Here is a 22362-nt window from a genome sequence, read left to right as displayed (position 1 = left end):
CTTAGCTTAGACCAATCTAACACTGTATATTGATCACAAATATCGACTGCTCGGTGCCAGAAGTGGGCAAGTGCAATAGCTGCCATGTGTAACTGCCATGTGTAGATGAGTACAATATACTGTAAATTGCCAAATGTTCACAGGGCAGCTATTGCACTTACCCACTTCTGGCACCGAGCAGTCGATATAAGGTTGACGCACTTTAAATACGAGTTACAAACGATTGTATATGTTAAATTACCTCCTCTTCACTATGAGTCCAGTACAATAAAAGGTATGCAGTACAATATTGAAATCAGTCAAGTTTAAAATCGCACACACATGCAGTGCATTAGTCATATTCAAATCATACACAATTGTGGGGACCACTCTATTTGTATGAAAAGCACAAGGTTATAAATTGGTTGCTATGGTGATTCGATTACTTGCAGCTCAATTGTATTGTTATTATTCACAAGCAGACTATTCAGATTGGAATCTGCTTTTGTGACTATTGTTGAGCTTTTTCTCTCTTAAGGGTATAATTTACAACACACCTGAAAGCAAATAGGAGGCAGAAAACATATTAGCAATTATTTAACAAGAAAATGATGATATTGATTTGGATCGAAGTAGACAGTGAACTAGATTGCTGTTCTTGTTATTGATATATATTATGTATCTCTGGGAAAATGGATGATTACAATCACATAAATCAATACACATACAAGTGTGCTTACACAACTCATCTTATGCTTTGATTTTGAAAAGTATATTTTGATTTAGGAGACCATTTTAAATTTGAAGGTCTTTGCTATTATGGACTTATGTTTCTGTGACTCAGTGTAGGGTCAATTGTAAATAAATATAGATTTACAATCATGATTACATCCAATTTCTAAATTCTGCCACACTAAATAAAAATAATTAAAGGTTAATGACTGTGCATTAGTTGTTTTAAGGTATTGTGAAATATTTAAACATTGTGCTCAGGAACAGAGGAATATCTGAGGTGCTTTGGAACCCGAGGAATATCCCGAGGTCCAAAGCACAATGTTTAGATGTTTCACAATACCCGTAAAGTAACTGATGCAAAGTTATTAACCTCATTCATAACCATCACTTTTCACTTTTTTAATTCAATTTATGTCACATTTTTAAAACATTTGAAAACAAAAGACAATTTTACCTGTATCTTTTGTTTTTCCTGTAAAAAAATAGAATAGGAGAAATACAAGCTAGGAAGTTAACAACCAATCACACTAGCGCAAATGCAATGTCCAAATACGGCGGCAAGCAATTGTTCGAATGCACAACGCATCACACAACACGGTCATTGTAAAGCGTACTTTTAGCTATGTCACGAGATATGGTCATTATACTTTTTCAATAACTTGCATTTGCGTCCACGTATTTAAAAGTTATTATCTGTGACTGGATTAAACATATCGCGCATATTCATGAGGTTATGAAATCAGAACAATTAGATCCACATGCAAATTTCTGGAATCTGTATAAAAGTATGTCAGAAAATCCATATCAAATATATATTTTTTGCTATTGCAAGTATGCACCCCATCCCAGAAAGTAAAATTAGCACTTTAAAATGTGCACATATATCATCAACCCAAATACAACACGGAGGAAATTTCCCAGTACTTGATAATATCAAAATAAACCAAGCGAAATCAATAAGTTGTGCATCTAACATGTCTGCAGCTATCGTATTCATAACACTGCGTAAAGACATCAGTGCCGTAGTATGAGGAAATTACATGTTATGGTGAAAGCTTTTGTTTAGTGATGCATAAGTAGTGATTCTTTAACACTCACAATATTTGATCATTTCATTAATGATTTTTATGTGTTTGGGATTACTGGGATATTTGGGTTCAATGTTATTTTGCGTAAATTTGTACAATCATAGGCGTTAATGAATTATGATGTAAAAAAAGCAAAGATTAAAATGATCAAGGATTCAACCTTATATTAACAGCGACGCCATTCGGAGGCAAATAATCTTTTGAAATAATCAATAGATTCTGAGGATTTGGTTGTCTTTGCATGCATTTTCTACACATGCAGCATATTGGTATTTATTAATTCTTGATTTAATTGTGTTTTTGAGAATCCAATTTGATTTTCACATAATAAGTATATAAGAATGAATCCCAGGTGTTAAAATTGTCATACAATAAAGTGCTAATTTTGTAATGTAAAAATGTGGTTATTTGTACGTTGGATAATCATAATACACATTGAGGTTAAAAAAGTAATAAAAAACTTGGGACATCTACACTGAGAAGAACCATATCGCCATTTATAACTGCACCAGCATCTAGCTGAAGATGGAGAAAGCCTGCAAGGGTACTCTTGGTAATGGCAAATTTAGGCAAAATTTATTCTAGCTAAGATTTTGAATCTATTTAGTATTAATATAGAGTTACTTTTCTAGATGTTAATGCAATTTTGTGATGTTTTTTTGATAAATTTATGGTTGGTGATGTAAATTAAATAGATTTTAGAGAACACATTCTCAAAATTTGATTTAAAATTCATGAGCTTAGTACTTGTCATTTATCATCGCTGCATAGTAGCAGCTCAAAAGAAGCATTCTTAAGGGCTCGGATAGTGACATTTGCACAGTATATTTTGTGGGGCCTGACAGCACATCTGAATCATAGCATTCTGAATGAGGAATGTCCTTCTGATATCAAATAATTTAGATTTTTTGAAAATTGTGATATACATGTAATGCAAAATATGGCAAATTATTAAAAAATTCATTTTTGACATTTAACAGTCCTTGAAGATAACTTTATATCTAATGGTATGTACTTTAAAGTGTATATATGTAGCTGGGTGCAAAAGCTGACCATTATTTGAACATTTTGACCTTTCGTATTAAAGACATACATTTTTTCCAAAAATCACAAATATTTGATATCAGGACACTCCTTGTGTTCAGAATGCAATTTGTTGTGTCTGATGTGCGTGCTCTCAGGTCCCACAAAAAAATACTGTGCAAATGTCGTTATCCCATCCCTTAAGTTTTTTTTTTTGGGGGAATAAAACTTTTAAGCATGGACAGTAATGCATTTAATTTGGTGTAACCATGAAGTATCTTTAAAAACGAGTATCTAAATATTGGTCATTGAAAACCACTCAAAAGAGGTCTACCTCTTGCAGTAGCCTTGGATTTGGGCACGATTTTGCATAAATCCTGGAAAATGAACCTTTTCAAAATACAAGAATGCGGATAATGATAATGGCATACCTGAACGTTTGGAAGATGTATTGCGTAATGCGATCAAATATTTGTGTAGGAGTGTGTGCATACATGCAAGTCTAACCTATTGTATGTAGTTAAATAAATTAGACCTGTTGCAACAATAAGGATGGTAGGTTGGCCAGTCTAGTTTTGACATATTGATGATTAAAATTTGAAAAATGTTATGAATATTATATAATAAGTCGCTTGTTAATTTGTCTGCCAAATTAACATTCAATCTCAATTTTCAAAATATTATTTTAAGGTACCTGTCACTGTAACGGGTCATGCTTATTTTTGCATGAGGTAAATTGTATTTTGATTTTTTGTTTCAGTATTTTTTTTATAATCCATGCTGTATTGCACCCTCATTATTGCCGATGTTGTGTGCAAGTCTGAATCGGGCTACATTTTGTAACAGTTTCTCGCATATAAGTGACATGAACTGATCCATGGACTTGAGCCAATGTTGGTTTGTCAAAATTGAGATATGTGTAAGACGATGGGCTCCAGCCAGGCCAATTAAGCAATTCTGAAATTGTGTTATCATCAACCTGTACTGCAACCAAGAAAGCTATTGCTGCATGGAAATGGAATCCTTTTAAAATTTTGAGCTCTTTAAAATGAAGCTTTTCTTACTTATTTTAATATTTTGTTTAATGCATTTCTATTTCACAATTGCCACATTTGGACTGATTGGATCAGATCGAGATCATTTTAATAAGGCCCCTAACAGTCAATTTTGAGTTTCCCATCATATAATTTCTGAAAACATAAGTGAGGTAACTTTTTCATTATTCATTATTTTTCTGCCTTTCATTATATGACCAACACGCGTGTAAAATGTGTTGTTATTTGCCGCTCACTCACTTGAAGATGGATCTTTAGCCCAAATGAGATTCACAAGTATATTAAAAAGAGTCTGCAAGGTTGACAGCAAAATGTATGTTTTGATTTTTCTTTTTCCACAAAAAATAAAGGGATATTCATAATTTTGTTTGCAAATATAACCAGTTTTTATCGGTATTTTTTGGAAAATCACAATAATGAATTCAAGTGAGGGCCAGAAAATGAAGCGAGGGCGGGTGACGGGAAACTCAAAATCGACTTTCCTTGGCCTAATATGCTTTATAATGATGCATGAAACAATACCTCGAGAACACTATTAGCAAATCATATTTTGGAAGTTAGGTTTTCCTTTTATTGACTGGTATTTTTTTTTTCTCTTTATTTTTGCCTACATTAAAATTAAACTTGCGCATATTGACCAGGGTGGATCAGATGTCATATTACAGTCCAACCTCTTATATCCGGCCATGGGACCAAACATTGACTGGATATTTAGTGAAATATGTGTAGTTCTGCAGTGAATGTCCATAGTGCTATTTGGAACAACCAAAGATTATACTCAATTTGACTGCTCATTGCCAGAAGTAAGCAAGTGCAATAGCTGCCATGTGTAGACGAGTACAATATACTGTGTAAATTGCCCAATGTTCACAGGGCAGCTATTGCACTTACCCATTTCTGGCACTGAGCAGTTGAAATGATTGCTCAATAGATTACTGTATATACGCTGTTATTGTCGCAAGGATATTATCTTCACCAATTTTGCGAATGGACGTACAGGTGCAAAAATAACAATTCCGTGAAATTATAAACAGCTCGCACAATTTCCAACAAGAAAAATTCTGTCCACAAAAATAACCGGGTACACATTACTCAATGGTGTCATAACACTGATATGCATTTGAATATTTATGCAACAGATCTAAATGCTTCAGAGAATGAAATTAAGTGGCAAAGCATTTAATAACAGGTTTTATATGAAAATCACATGGCGGATAATAAAAGAGGTCCATATATACGAGGTTGGACTGAATACTCTTTTCCAAGGTTTTGATACAGCAGTAGTTATTTCCCAACAGCTTGCGCACATCAACATGTGCTATCACATCAACTTGCATCAAAAGTGTACGCGTTTACTGTGTGAACATGGCGAGTATTATAATACCAACTAAGCCTGAAACCGACAAGTATACACTTGCACTGGCCAGATTCAGTGTGTGCGCAATCTGTGATGTATGCCAGAGTAGCAAATTGTGACAGCCTCGCATACTCTAAACACACGCAGTGACAATTGACTTAACACTGACAGTTCCAATTCCTCCGAGTATTAAGATGCAATTATTATGATGCGTTAGTTACACAACAGCTCCAGTGTAATAATAATTGACTGTTTTGAGACCGCTTTAAAATAAATACCTAAATATTGACAGGGTATATCATTTTTTGCCGTCTCTTCACCAACAGATTGTTTACTAAAGGGTGCACGCAGGGTCACTTTAAGTGGGAAATTTTAATATTTTTTTTGTATTTATATTAAAATTAAGATAAATACATAACAGTATTCATTTTAACAAAGGAAATGATACAAGGACTCTAACTAGCAAAGCTGATTTCTGAATAAATGAGCTCTTTTTTAGAAAAGTGCCAAATATGATTTTCCATGCCAATTTTTTTCATCCACCATAATTTCCAAATTGATGAAAACTGCATATGTTCTTAAGACACAAAACCATTAACGGTATTATCAAATTTTAAAATTTTCCGCATTTTAAAAACATGGATCAAAATTTGATTTTAACCAAAATTTGAAATATTTTAAGACATAAAAATAGTACAAGGTCAAAATTTTAAAATTTGAGGAAAACATTACCAATTTTTTTTCTTTGATTTGGAAAAAGGCAAAGTTGATATGGCGGACAAAAAAAAAAGAAATTGGCATGTTAAATCAAATTTGGTGTTTTCTCAAAAAATGCACAGACATCTGTGCTAGCTGGATTCCTTGCACCATTGCCCATCTGAAAATGTAAACTTTAATGTACTTGTCTTGTCATCATTACTTTTGGACAAGATATGCAATACAAAACAATGTCTACAATTTTCCACTAGGAGTAAAGCAGTGTGCAGACTCCGAGTATTAGACGTACAATATAGTATGTAACATATCTACGTTATTTAATCTATTGCCAGTCTATTTCCAGTAATGTTCAAGTTCTAACGAATGTTTGATGACGTAAAATTGATAATATGTTATGTATAATATCTGGTAGAAATATTATCGATTTTACTGGAAATAGAATGGCAATAGATTAAATAACGTAGGTATGTTACATACAATATTGTACGTCTAATAAAAAGTCTGCATACTGCTTAACACTGCCTTCCTCCTTTGCACAGTGTTTTTGTGGTCGAAAACACAGACAAACCAAATTGCATTCTGAATACAAGAAAATGTCCTCATGAGATCAAATAATAAATTTGTGATATACAAATTTGAAGGCAAATTATTAAAAATTTATTTTTGTGACATTTAACAGCCCTCAAAGTAATTTTTATCTGATTATATGTACATGTACTATATGTGTAGCCTATGTAGCTGGGAGGAAAAGCCAACCATCATTTGAAAATTTCGATATATATTTTTTTCCCAAAAAATCTAAAATTTGAAGTCTTTGAAATTTTTTTTCCAATATGAATTTTTAAATGATGGTCAGCTTTTCCTCCTAGTTACATACACTTTTTAAAGGTACATTTAGTAGATTTATAAACAGGGCTGGAAAAATGCAATATTTCCCGGGAACATCATCAAAATTTCCCTCCCAAGTTTGCAAAATTTCCCTCCAGTATTGAAAATGTTTCCATTATTTCTTATGTATTTCTTTGTTTATAGAAGACAAAAATTTCCCTCCATTCCCTCCAAATAGCAAAATTTCCTGGGAACATGGTTCTCAAGTTTCCCACTTTTTCCAAGCATGTTTATAAAGTTGACTTTGTGGACTGTTATTTATGACAAAAATATCAATACTTAATAATTTGCCATAAAATATGTATATCACAAATATATTTAATAAAAAATTGATATCAGAAGGGCATTCCTCGCATCCAGAATGCAATTTGGTACATCTAATGTGCTCTCAGGTCACAAAAATACTGTACAAACATTGCTATCCAATCCTTTAAGCCTGGTTTTAACCTACAACATGAAAAAGTCAAAATGTCACAAATTTTTCTTTGGGTTAACTTACATTTATTTGGAAAGAAGCACAAAACTATATAGTTCATTGATCAATTACAATTTTACATACATTTTATCCAAAATTACCACAGAGAAAAGTGTAGGTGCTAATTTAACATAGAATGTATACAATAATAGCAAACTGAAATAAATGGAACTACCTTTTTATTGCTACAAAATAAAGTAGCCTGTTAATCTGTTAGACATAAATGAAATTGATTATGCTAACAAATTCCAACCATTTAAAATGGAATTAATATGTCTAATGCACTTCTCCAAGTTCCACATGAAAAGGTATTTATTAGCCCCTGTTCAAATGCTTCCCAACTTGTAACTATCTACTGTACATAATACATAATATTTTACTAAATGAAAAAAAAATTCTTATAAGTGCTTGTGTTCTTTTGGATAAAAATCAGATTTTATCTAGATTTTTGTTCTAATGCATATAATGCATTTATAGGCAATGAAACGTGCCTATTTTCTTGTTTAAATAACCAATCATTATGGTTATATATAATTATCTACATGACTGTATGACATTTGCCCCTATTGAAATATAAGTTACATAGTTGCAAAACCAGAACTACATATAGGAGACAAAAAATAATTAGCCTCATTATTTGCAGAACACTAAATTATTATTATTACAAAATCATAACAACGAAAAAGACAATAATTTTGTACATCCAGTGGGTTGGGGATTTATACATACAAGTGCATAATGTGCTCAATAAGCAACAACCATTTTGATCTGCAAAATTTTCTTATCATCATGTACCTTTATCAGGTTAGAGGAAAAAATACATCTTTTGTATGATTACAATTCATAAACAATGCCATACCATGGTGCTGCACGGATAGCAATGCGTATCAGTAAAAATAACAAAACATTCCTCATATTATTATTTTCCTTGCCTGCTTTCAAGCTCTCTTTTGGCTTTGCTGTCACAATTTCAAGGTTTTGTTTTTCCACAGCTTCTATTATTATCATAATTACATATAAACAATCATATTGCTTCTTGAGCACTTCTTTAATTTATTTATACATACATTAATATCTGGGCTTACACATGTAAAAGTTGAGGTACAATAAATCGGAAGCTGAAAAGCCAGCAGTACTCTAAGCTCATATTAATATAAAACAGTACTGGAATTAATATAAATTTTTGCGTGTAAAACCATTTGCATGCTGCACAGATAACAATCTGTGGCAAAAAATTACAAATTTTGGTACTAAGACAGTTATAGAATTTTCCATATAAAGGTAAAATTGTTAATAGTTTATACAAATTGGTTATTTCATTTTCTTAAATAGTTTATATAATATGAAATGTAAATTATCCATAATTACACACCCATTTCACCGTATCATGGTTTTCATTTTTTAAGAGGCACACTTTGGTGTCAAAAGTTCGCTGTTTTAGGATCCCATGATGCCCGAGGAAGACCAACAAAAGGCACCATCTACTTAAAGTTTAGGACAGAGCAAGCAAGAAATTTGGCCAAGAATATATAAGTATCAGAAAAAACAACACTTAGAAATTCCAGATTTAAAAAATGTCCAGAAAATGTCCAAAAATCAGCCATGTTTTTTAATTATTACACTTGATACATTTTTTGAAGTTCACTGCAATAAATCATGAAAATAAAATGCAACAAAAATTGAAATCACTTGAAATAAAACTGAACCAAACAAAATAAATAAACATGAAATTTTGGACTACAATGACCCTTCACTCTTGAATTTGGGGTTGAATACATTTTCTTTTCAAAAAAAAACTTCTACCACTACTTCTACATTTTTTCCTTAAAATTAATTTGGTGGTGCTACATAAGAATTATAATAAACTGATAACAAAATCGTATAAACAGTGACTTCTGTTACAATACACATTTCAAGTGTGCCATACACATACAACATTTTGTCGCCTGCTTTTTTTCTCAAAATGAGCTAAAAATACAACTTCTTTGTCATTTTTTATATCTGGATTGAGTAGATTTTGAATACCAGACACTTTATGACCACACCTTACATTGTACAAATAGAACCGTTTAATTTCAAGCTTAAACACGTCTTCTGGTCACAAATTGTAATCTGTAGTTAATATGTAGCACCGACTGTTTCCCCATCTCATAGTATAAAAATATATAACAATTCTATGGCTTTTGAAATCTAAAACCCAAAAGTATCTATGTCTTTCTATACATTTGTCAAAAGTTAGAACTCTAGAAAATGGGTTCTTTCTATGGTAGTAGAGAACCTAAAAAGGTTGGTATATACCCAAAAATAAGTTAAAGATAGAACTCCCTTTTCCAAAATATTTTAAGTGTGATTACTCAATTTGTATGTCTTCATTGAAAGATATGTCTAATGTCGGTAACAACAAAGAGTTGCTGTGTCATTCCACGGGCAGACGTCTGCAATTAAGCAGTTAATTTTCTTTACAATATAATAAGGAATTACAAATACAATAATAATATTTAACATCGGTGACATGTATTTTCTCTGTGCAACATATAATACAGCATAAGCTTTAACCGATTAACCCAGCTTTTGAAAGAAACTAAAAGGATACATATAACTGAAGTTGGAACATTGAGCGTAAATATGAAGGCAGACAATGATGGCAACACAATAACGACACAACACTTCAAATGGGCCTCCGAAGTAGTATGTCATTTTTGCAGCACCATCTTGTCCGTCCGTTTTAGTTTAAAATCGCTACACATACCTGTAAATACCAGGCAGGATTGCCATAAACAAATGATTGCCGCAACATTCTCATACCACACAATATTAAATGCCCCGAGTTTCATATAAGCTGCTTGTTTATCAAAAATAGTTAATATTTCAAGTCACACAAATCTCAATCTTCACACAGACTCGTCTTGCCAGATCCAAAGAAGAAGAAACTACATGTACCACAGCCATTGTTGTAACACAGCAGTATGCGATTCCGTCGTCATGGTGAGTAAACATGGATTCCATTTTCAAGCCAGTTTTGTCAATAGAACAAATCGCCAAAAATAAAATCTTGTCTAAAACAACTCGGGTATATCCAAAAGAGGATCACACACATACAAAACACTTTGATATATAATATCAATTTTATGATTAAATTATCAATGATGATGATACTTCCATCTTTCATTAGATAATTTTTGGTGATTTGATCGACTGACAAGACCGGTGATTTCATTTTCAAAGGTTTTCGCGCACACACATATTCAGAAGAAGTACCCACATAATAATCCAAGTAGAGCACCAGAATTTCGAGGTGGTAAGTCAATCACTCAGGTTTTCATTAATTCAAATATGATAGTTCCACTTATTCACTCTGTCCACTGTGATCACTGTTGTAAACAGCTTGAGGAGTTACAGTCATTCCAGGCATAGCCATGGCCATGTTTCCTTGCATTGGCATTCCCATGGAAGTAGATCCGAACGGAAAACCTGTCATTGGCATCATACCCGGCATTTGCATCCCACCCGGCATTTGCATCCCAGCTGGCATCTGCATCCCACCTGGCATCTGCATCCCGCCTGACATCTGCATCCCGCCTGCCATCTGCATTGCTGGCATTTGCATCCCAGTCGGTTGCATCCCTGAAGTTTGCGGTTGCGGCATGTAGAACATGGGCATCATTCCTTTGAAGTAGGCATCATATACATGAATGGCATAGTTTGTACTGGCTGCTGGACTTGTGGTTGTGGACTAGCGGAGGAAGTTCTTGGTACTTGCTGTGTCTGAACTGGTGAGACCGAAGCCTGTTGTTGCTGTTGCTGCTGTTTTGAATCAATTCGTTCTTTCAAAAGACGCATTTCTTGCTGTTGCTGGAGGATGATATTCTGCAGCTCAGAACGGTCTAATGACATGAATTCTTTGATGTCATCAGGTACAGATTCGCCACTCGTCTGCTGAAAGTTATCATGGCCTTGCTGATGTGCCATGTTAATAGCATTCTTAGAGGCATCAGTCATAGATGCATTGATAGGCGAACTAGACTGTTGGCTTTTACCTGATGATCTAGGACTTGTTCTCTGCTTAGTCCATCTTGAAGTACCTTGATAGTCAGCAATATTGCTAACATTTCGCCTGACTGGATCTCTGTGTGATGTGAAATTGCTTTCATGGGATGACGATACATCTGAAAAGCCAGAATCCAGTCTTACATTTGATGGCAGTCTGCTACGTGAATCCTCATCTGAGCTATCGTATCCAGCAGTCTCTTCAGTATCACTCCCTGGATTTATTACATCTGTCCCGATTGATCTTCGGAAGACATAGTTTTTACGCTTGACTTTCCTAGTGACCCTCACTTGAGATGGAGGCGGCGACTGCCTGCTGGGTACTTCTGCTGTTGCAGTGACTGTTTGCTCAGAAGATGGGAATGTCTGTGCTAGCTGACTAGATGTTGTTGAAACACTAACTCTTGTTTGCGGTTCTTGTTCTGTGATGGTCTCCGACCTTTGCTGCTTGAGGAATGCATCCAACGATGAATCAATGTTTGGAGTAGACTTCACGTTTCTCCTCCTGTGCTGTATATGTGCTCTTGTCCGGCTGTCTCTGTGAACAACTGCAGAGTCATCCGATGATTCATTTCTAGATACAACACTAGTGAGAGCTTTTTGCGCTTTGATACCTTCCAGAATACTCTGTGTGCGATCTCGAATTGCCTTGGCTCTCTTCTTCAATTCCTCCTCTGCCGCTTGGTGTTGAACTCTTTCTTCTTTCAGTGTTTCACGCAGTCTAGTGTCATATACCAAACTACCAATACTCTGGGCCCTTCTCAGCTTCCATTTCTGCATTGAATGAGCCACTGGATCATCCCCTTCCCCAGAATTTGCAGGTTCTTCAGGTGGTTTGCTTACATCTTCTGTGGTGGTTACTTGAGAAGATGGCTCTGTGAAAACATCATCACTAACATCGGGTTGAATTGCAGTATCTAGTGCTGGAACAGGTTTGGTTTCTACAGGTTTTTGTAATTCGGTTTTTGCCGACTTTGACACAAGCTTCCGTACTGAAGTTCCAACCTTGGCACCACTGCCTTTGTTCTCAACAGGACGCAGCAATTGTCGACGGGATTTAAGAAAATCTTCAAATTCAGTCGATGGAGCACCCTTACTCTGAGTATCTACATTCTTCCTGGGTGAGTGCAATTCTGCCATTGATCTTGATCTAGAAAGCCCTGCTCTAAGTGTGGAAGGAGGAGGTGGCTCCTCTTCATCACTAGAACTTGTTTCCTCATAGACAAACTTTGACCTTTCTGGCTTGATTTCATAATTTTCACTTCTAGTTGGTTGAACAACAACTTCTGTTTCAGTCTTGGGCTGCAATGTTGTTTCCAAAACAGAATTGGTGTCAGATGAGGCTTCGCATATCAGTGTTACCGATGTCTCTACTTGAACCTTTGACAAACTTTCATTATCTGTATCTTTTAACAAATGAATCTCCCCTGGCGGTTCAGATAGGTGCTGAACTTCTGACATGGTAGTGGGCGACTCATTAACGACATTTTCCACAGATGGAATGTGCTCAGGTTCAAGTACATCATCGTGTCTTGTATCAGATGATATTGTTACTCCTGTTGCCATTGTCTCTTGTGCGACTTGTTCCGTCGACACTTCTTCGGAAACACCCATCATGCGAGCCATAGATCGCCTCAAAATCTTCTTAATTTCAATTGATTTCTCGCTATTTGTTGCTAGCGCTTCTTTAGCCATGTGACGAACTATTGATAAACTAGGAATTTCTGTGTCGGATTTTCGCCTTGTTGGTGGTGAGTCTGCATCTATTGATAGTGGTTCTGGTGCGACGGAGACATCTGGTGTTAACTGCCTCGGTGATTGGGTTTCTTGGTCTGATTCGTTAAACTCAAACCCTGCCAGAACGGAGGAAATTTCATCGGATGTTATAAGACTAGGTGAGGTTTCTGATAGCTCTGATAACTCTTCGTCCAGTTTAATCGCTGTATCTGGAATTTCTTCTTGTGCTATTCTCTGTAGCGAATTTTCTTGTATTGATATATCGCAACTAACGGCATTGGTGATGGATGATTCGGAAGCCAATTCCGATAACCTAGCTTGTTCCTTGTCATTTATTCTTGGTAATAATTTCCCATCAACAGAAAGACGTTTAGGTTTAGGTGGTGGAGAGCCACGTGGTAATGGCATTTGTTGGATGTTTACTGATATGTTACTAAGATTAGCTTCATCTTCATTAACTGAGATGCTGTCTGATATTGCATGTGTAGAAGTATCTGCCGATGTGAGAGATTCATCTAAAGGGATGCTTTCTCTGTCGACCGGTGCAATTGGAATTTGTTCTAGAGACTGATGTTGTTGGTGTTGGACTTCTGATTCTTCAATTCTAATAGGTGATACCTCGCTAGATATTCTAGCATTCGTTACTTCTGACGGGGGAGGCGGCGCTCTTCTCTTTTTCAGTGTTGTTGTTTTCGATTCTGACAAATCGACGTTTTTTTTTACTGGAACTTCATGCGTTTGTGCTTCTGTAGTTGTGTGGTGGAGAGATGGTTGGCTGGTGGAATCAGCCATAGCGTAAAACATGGGCTCTGCTGGAAGGAATTCAGCCGGAGAGTACTCTAGAGATGATGCTCTTTCCATTGATAGTGGAATTTGTTCTTCTTTGGTCTGTGATTCTTTTGGTATTCTATCTTCCTCCTGGATTGAATCTCTTTTGGACTTTTTGCCAAAGAGTTTACCAAAGGCACTAGATTTCGATTCTCTTTCTGGTTCACTTGTCCGCCTCTCCAAGGTGCGGTCTACAACCATCTCTAACGATTTACTTTTTTGTAATCGGCTGTATTGCTGCTCATCTGGTATTTCAAGCATATATGAATGTGATGGCGTTTTTTTTTTACTAAAGAATCTACCTAGGCCTTTTTTTTCTTTCTTGGCTTTCTTCCCGTCTCGAACATCGCTATTTCTCTCATCACCATTTGCATTGTTGTTGTAGTTGAAAATTGGGTCATCAAAGCTCATCTCCATAAACCTACTATCTAGGAGGCACACACTGTTGTTGTTATTGCAGTTTGGGTTGCTGTTGTTGTTGTTGGAATTACTATCTGAATCTGAATCTGATGATGAACTTGAACTGCTTGAACTCGAGGATGAGGATGAGGATGATGATGAGGAGGAGGAGGAGGAGGAGCTGGAGGAACCACTTCCAATGCCAAGAGCTCCAGAGAAACTAAAACCACTCTTCTTTTCTTTCTTCTTCTTCTTCCTTTCCTTTTTGTCTTTCCTTTCCTTCTTGTCTTTTCTTTCCTTTTTGTCTTTTCTTTCCTTTTTATCTTTCTTTTCCTTCTTCTCTTTCTTCTCCTTTCTTTCCTTTTTGTCTTTCCTATGTTTCTTCTTCTTTTTTCCTCCACCAAATCCAAGGCCACCTGACAGTGCACCACCTATACCTCCTGCAACATCAGCTAAACCTCCTGCATCAACTTCAATACCAATTGATGCACCTCCTCCAACGTCAGCATCGGCTCCACCTCCGATGGCAAGACCGACATCGGCACCGCCACTTGGTGCATCGACATCAACGCCACCAGATCCACCAATGCCTCCTCCAATTCCAAATCCTCCTCCGCCACCTATGTCAATATCTCCTTGTGGTGCTTGTGCTTTAATATCAACATCAACATCTGGTGTTACAACATCGGCACTGCCTCCGATATCTGCTCCTCCACCGATTCCAAATCCTCCTCCAATACCGCCACCAATGTCTACATCAGGTGCTGATACATCTGCACCTCCACCTCCACCGATACCAAATCCTCCTCCAATTCCGCCACCTCCAATACCACCACCAATGTCTACATCAGGTGCTGATACATCTGCTCCTCCACCGATTCCAAATCCTCCTCCAATTCCACCACCTCCAATACCGCCGCCAATGTCTACATCAGGTGCTGATACATCTGCACCTCCACCGATACCACCACCAATGTCTACATCAGGTGCTGATACATCTGCTCCTCCACCGATTCCGAATCCTCCAATTCCACCACCTCCAATACCGCCGCCAATGTCTACATCAGGTGCTGATACATCTGCTCCTCCACCAATTCCGAATCCTCCCCCAATTCCGCCACCACCAATGTCTACATCAGGTGCTGATACATCTGCTCCTCCACCGATACCAAATCCTCCTCCAATTCCGCCACCTCCAATACCGCCGCCAATGTCTACATCAGGTGCTGATACATCTGCACCTCCACCAATTCCAATTCCTCCTCCAATACCACCGCCAATGTCTACATCAGGTGCTGATACATCTGCTCCTCCACCAATACCAAATCCTCCTCCAATTCCGCCACCTCCAATACCGCCGCCAATGTCTACATCCGGTGCTGATACATCTGCACCTCCACCAATTCCAATTCCTCCTCCAATACCACCGCCAATGTCTACATCAGGTGCTGATACATCTGCTCCTCCACCAATACCAAATCCTCCTCCAATTCCGCCACCTCCAATACCGCCGCCAATGTCTACATCAGGTGCTGATACATCTGCTCCTCCACCAATACCACCACCAATGTCTACATCAGGTGCTGATACATCTGCTCCTCCACCGATACCAAATCCTCCTCCAATTCCGCCACCTCCAATACCGCCGCCAATGTCTACATCAGGTGCTGATACATCTGCTCCTCCACCAATACCAAATCCTCCTCCAATTCCGCCACCTCCAATACCGCCGCCAATGTCTACATCAGGTGCTGATACATCTGCACCTCCACCAATTCCAATTCCTCCTCCAATGTCTACATCAGGTGCTGATACATCTGCTCCTCCACCGATACCAAATCCTCCTCCAATTCCGCCACCTCCAATACCGCCGCCAATGTCTACATCAGGTGCTGATACATCTGCTCCTCCACCGATTCCAAATCCTCCCCAATTCCGCCACCTCCAATGTCTACATCAGGTGCCGATACATCTGCTCCTCCACCGATTCCGAATCCTCCTCCAATTCCACCACCTCCAATACCGCCGCCAATGTCTACATCAGGTGCTGATACATCTGCTCCTCCACCAATTCCGAATCCTCCCCCAATTCCGCCACCTCCAATGTCTACATCAGGTGCTGATACATCTGCTCCTCCACCGATTCCGAATCCTCCTCCAATTCCACCACCTCCAATACCGCCGCCAATGTCTACATCAGGTGCTGATACATCTGCACCTCCACCGATTCCGAATCCTCCTCCAATTCCGCCACCTCCAATACCGCCACCAATGTCTACATCAGGTGCTGATACATCTGCTCCTCCACCGATTCCGAATCCTCCTCCAATTCCGCCACCTCCAATACCGCCGCCAATGTCTACATCAGGTGCTGATACATCTGCTCCTCCACCAATTCCAAACCCTCCGCCTATGTCTACATCTCCACCGGGGGCTTTGATGTCAACATCAACATCTGGTGTAATATCTGCACCTCCACCAATGCCTCCTCCTATGCCAATTCCTCCACCACCTCCAATTCCTCCGATGCCACCACCGATGCCACCACCAATATCAATGTCTCCTTGAGGTGCTTTAATATCAACATCTACATCAGGTGTTACACCACCTCCAATGTCTAATCCACCACCTCCACCAATGCCACCTCCAATGCCGAGTCCTCCACCAATTCCACCACCTCCTCCAATGCCACCTCCAATGTCAAGGTCGCCTTTAGGTGCATCGACATCTATGTCTAATCCTCCTCCAATACCACCGAGTCCTCCACCGAGTCCTCCACCGATTCCTGCACCTCCGCCAATGCCACCTCCAATGTCAAGGTCTGCTTTAGGTGCATCAACATCTATGTCTAATCCTCCTCCAATTCCGCCGCCAAGTCCACCACCAAATCCACCACCTCCTCCAATTCCACCTCCTATGTCAATGTCTCCTTTAGGTGCTTTAATATCAACATCTACATCAGGTGTTACACCACCTCCAATGTCTAATCCACCACCTCCACCAATTCCGAGTCCTCCACCAAATCCACCACCACCTCCAATGCCACCTCCAATGCCACCTCCAATGCCACCTCCAATGTCAAGGTCGCCTTTAGGTGCATCGACATCTACGTCTAATCCTCCTCCAATACCACCGAGTCCTCCACCGATTCCTGCACCTCCGCCAATGCCACCTCCAATGTCAAGGTCTGCTTTAGGTGCATCAACATCAATGTCTAATCCTCCTCCAATTCCGCCGCCAAATCCACCACCTCCTCCAATTCCACCTCCTATGTCAATGTCTCCTTTAGGTGCTTTAATATCAACATCTACATCAGGTGTTACACCACCTCCAATGTCTAATCCACCACCTCCACCAATGCCACCTCCAATGCCGAGTCCTCCGCCAATTCCACCACCTCCACCAATTCCACCTCCTATGTCAAGGTCTCCTTTAGGTGCATCAACATCTACGTCTAATCCACCTCCAATACCGCCGAGTCCTCCACCAATTCCAGCACCGCCGCCAATACCACCTCCCGATATCGACGCTTCCTTTAGGTAAGTCAACATCAACATCAGGCGATTTGACATCAATATCACCACCAATTCCAATTCCTCCTCCGCCACCAATTCCAAATCCTCCTCCACCACCAATGCCGCCTCAATATCAAGGTCTCCTTTAGGTGCTTTAATATCGACATCAACATCTGGTTTAATATCAACTCCTCCGCCCGATGTCAAGTCCACCTCCGATACCAGCACCGCCTCCTATTCCACCGCCAATGCCACCACCAATGTCCACATCTCCCTTAGGTGCATTGACATCTACGTCAACATCAGGTGCTTTGACATCTACTCCACCACCGATACCAATACCACCTTTTGGACCTTTAGCTTTGCCACCAAATCCAAAACCAAATCCACCTTTCTTTTTTTCATCATCAGAATCGGAGCTGGAGGAACTGCTGCTGCTGCTGGAACTTCCATCTTTCTTTCCACCAAATCCAAAGCCAAGGCCAAATTTTCCCTTCTTTTTTCCTTTCTTCTTTCTGCTTTTTTTGCCTCCTTTTATGCCTCCACCTATTTTAACATCTGGAGCTTTGATGTCTGCACCGGCATCAATATCAATGCCACCTGTTGGTCCTTTAACGTCAATGTCGACATCACCCTTAGGAGCTTTAATATCTGTATCAATATCTCCTTTAAGTCCATTAACATCACCACCAATATCAATGCCACCTCCTATTCCTCCTTTGATATCACCACTTGGCATGTCTGGCCCTGCTACACCAATGGTGGCATCTGGCACTTCTGGTGTTTTTACTTTCACATCTGCATCAAGGTCTGCATCAACTCCATTTACATCATAATTTCCTTTGCCACCAAATCCAATCTTTCCCCAAAGCCAAATCCGCCTTTCTTCTTTTTTCTTGTCTTTGTCGGATTTTCTCTCTTTCTTTCCACCAAATCCAAAACCAAAACCACCTTTTGGTTTTTCAATGTCAACATCTAAATCTACATCACCACCACCTCCAATGTCAATGTCTGGTTTGTCTGCTTTAATGTCGACATCTACATCTGGTTTAACACCACCTCCGATATCTAGCCCACCTCCTCCTCCAATTGAAAGATCGGCACCACCTCCTCCGGATACATCTATGTCAGGGGAGCCTGCTTTGATATCAACATCGACATCTGGTTTCACATCTGCTCCACCTCCAATGTCAACATCTGGTGCTTTCACATCAATATCTACTCCACCACCACCACCAATCTTTCCTCCAAATCCAAATCCTCCTTTCTTTTTCTTCTTGTCTTTATCAGATTTCCTCTCTTTATCTTTTCTTCCAAATCCAAACCCAAAGCCACCTTTTGGTGATTTAGCATCAATATCAACATCAGCACCACCTCCAAGTGACAAATCTGCACCACCTCCTCCAGATATATCAAGATCTGGTTTCTTGATGTCAACATCTGCACCACCACCTATGTCAATGTCTGGAGATCCTGCTTTAATATCAACATCAACGTCTGGTTTTACATCAATATCACCACCAATATTGGCATCTCCTCCTACATTGACATCCAAGTCTGGTTTATCAACGTCAACATCTACACCGCCACCAAATCCAAATCCGCCCTTCTTTTTCTTTTTGTCTTTTCTATCTTTGTCTTTTTTGCCTCCAAATCCGAACCCAAATCCACCTTTAGGTGACTTGATTTTAGGGCCCTTTACATCAACATCTACATCACCACCAATTTTAGGACCCTTCACATCAATGTCCGCACCACCTCCAATGTCAAGATCTGCACCTCCTCCTATGTCAATGTCTGGACTGCCTGCTTTGATGTCAACATCAACATCTGGTTTTACTCCGCCGACATCTACATCAACATCTAGACCACCACCAGCGTTCACATCAAGATCGGGTCCATCAACGTCACCTTTGATGTCAACATCCGGTCCTTTTACATCAACATCAACACCGCCATGTCCACCACCTCCAAATTTGGGCATTTTGAATCCAAATCCGCCTTTACCTTTTGGTTTTTTGCCTTTGACATCAATATCAACATCGCCACCAATTTTGGGACCTTTAACATCAATATCGGCACCACCTCCAATGTCTATATCTCCACCACCTCCTATGTCAATGTCGCCACCAATTTTGGGACCTTTAACGTCAATATCAGCACCACCTCCAATGTCTATATCTGCACCACCTCCTATGTCAATGTCTGGACTGCCTGCTTTGATGTCAACATCTACATCTGGTTTTACGCCTCCAATATCAACATCTAGACCACCACCAGCGTTCACATCAAGATCGGGTCCACCGATGTCACCTTTGATGTCAACATCGGGTCCTTTTACATCAACATCGACACCGCCATGTCCACCTCCTCCAAATTTGGGCAAGTGTACCTTTGGCATTTTCAATCCAAATCCTCCTTTTCCTTTCGGTTTCTTTCCTTTGATATCTAAATCCACATCCACATCAGGTCCATTCACATCAACATCTCCACCAATTTTAGGACCTTTTACATCAATATCAGCACCTCCACCAATTCCACCTCCTATGTCAACATCTCCACCAATCTTAGGACCTTTGACATCAATATCAGCACCGCCGCCAATTCCACCTCCTATGTCAACATCTCCACCGATCTTAGGACCCTTGATATCAATATCAGCACCTCCTCCAATGTCAATATCTGCACCACCTCCAATGTCAAGATCTGGTTTGTCTGCTTTGATGTCAACATCTACATCTGGTACTACTCCTCCAACATCAACATCTAGCCCACCACCAGCTCCACCTTTGATATCTGCTCCTCCCCTGATGTTGACATCAGGTCCCTTGACATCAACGTCCACTCCACCATGTCCACCACCACCCATCTTTGGCATTTTGAAGCCAAATCCTTTTGATTTGCGTTTCTTGCCTCCCTTAAGATCAGCATCCCCTTTTGGTCCTTTCACGTTGATATCAGCATCTACATCAACATCAAGATCCGCCTTCGGTGATTTTGCTTTGCCACCAAATCCAAATCCAAATCCTCCCTTCCCATCAGAATCAGAACTGGATGAACTAGATGAACTCGAATGGCTTCCTCTTCTTCCTCCACCGAACTTGGGGAATTTGATGCTAAAACCACCTTTTCCTTTTGGTTTCTTTCCCTTGATTTTGCCTCCGCCTCCAAGGTTCACATCAACATCAGGTGCCTTCACATCAACATCTCCTCCTATGCCACCTCCACCACCAACTTTGAGATCTACATCACCACCTCCTCCGATGTCAAGATTAGGACCCTTTATGTCAACGTCAGGTGTGTCAACATCAACATCACCTCCGATCTTTAAGTCACCTTTTGGTGCATCAATATCTACTCCTCCTCCAATATCACCACCAATACCGATGCCACCACCAATACCGATGCCACCACCAATACCGATGCCACCACCAACATCAATATCTGGTTTGTCAATGTCAACACCACCTCCTATCTTCACATCACCCTTTGGTGCATCGATGTCTATTCCTCCACCAATACCTCCTGATCCACCAATTCCTCCTCCGATACCAAAGCCTCCACCTCCTCCAATATCAGGTGTACCTGCCTTGATGTCAACATCTACATCGGGTTTGACAATATTTACATCAGCATCGCCCCCAATGTTTACATCAACATCTGGACCTTTGATACCACCACCTATGTCAACATCTGGGCCTTTAATACCACCACCTATGTCAACATCAACATCAGGACCTTTGACTTTTCCTCCTACATCTAAATCTGCATCTGGTCCTTTCACATCAACATCTATATCTGCTTTGGCACCACCACCAAATCCTCCAAATTTGGGTAGTCTGAAGGAAGGAACTTTAAATTTGCTCTTTCTCTTTTTCTTTGATGATAAGCTGAGATCAGCATCGACATCTAATTTTCCGGAGCCACCAGAGATATCCAGATCAGCATCAGGACCTTTCACATCTATGTCACCACCAATGTCAACATTTCCACCAACACCACCTCCAATGTCAATGTCTGGACTGCCTGCTTTGATGTCAACATCTACATCTGGTTTTACTCCTCCAACATCTACATCAACGTCTAGACCACCACCTGCTTTCACATCAAGATCTGGTCCATCAACGTCAACTTTGGGTCCCTTTATATCAATATCGGCATCACCGTGTCCACCACCTCCAAATTTGGGCATTTTAAATCCAAATCCGCCTTTTCCTTTTGGTTTTTTCCCTTTGATATCTACATCGACATCACCACCAATTTTGGGACCTTTAATGTCTATATCGGCACCTCCTCCAATGTCTACATCGGCACCGCCTCCAATGTCAAGATCGGCACCACCACCAATGTCAATGTCTGGTTTGTCGGCTTTGATGTCAACATCAACATCTGGTTTTACTCCGCCGACATCTACATCAACGCTCTAGACCACCACCTGCTTTGACATCTAGATCTGGGCCATCAATGTCTGCTCCTCCACCTCCTCCAAACTTGGGCAAGTTGACTTTTGGCATTTTAG

General features: G+C 39.5%; 1 protein-coding gene across 1 annotated transcript in view; it reads right to left on the bottom strand.

Annotated features, from left to right (window-relative positions):
• Positions 1–7320: 7320 nt before the first annotated feature.
• Positions 7321–22362, bottom strand: part of LOC140152211 (uncharacterized) — a 51913-nt gene continuing 36871 nt past the window's right edge. The window contains 4 exon segments of the mRNA XM_072174510.1: positions 7321–16254; positions 16257–18031; positions 18033–22265; positions 22267–22362. Of these exon segments, the coding sequence (XP_072030611.1) occupies positions 10978–16254; positions 16257–18031; positions 18033–22265; positions 22267–22362 (11381 nt within the window). The 3' untranslated portion in view covers positions 7321–10977.

Source organism: Amphiura filiformis, chromosome 5 (genome assembly GCF_039555335.1).
Source record: "Amphiura filiformis chromosome 5, Afil_fr2py, whole genome shotgun sequence".
In the NCBI taxonomy this organism is placed as follows: domain Eukaryota; kingdom Metazoa; phylum Echinodermata; class Ophiuroidea; order Amphilepidida; family Amphiuridae; genus Amphiura; species Amphiura filiformis.
The sequence above is the reverse complement of the archived record's forward strand: the minus strand, read 5'-3'. Positions and strand labels throughout refer to the sequence as shown.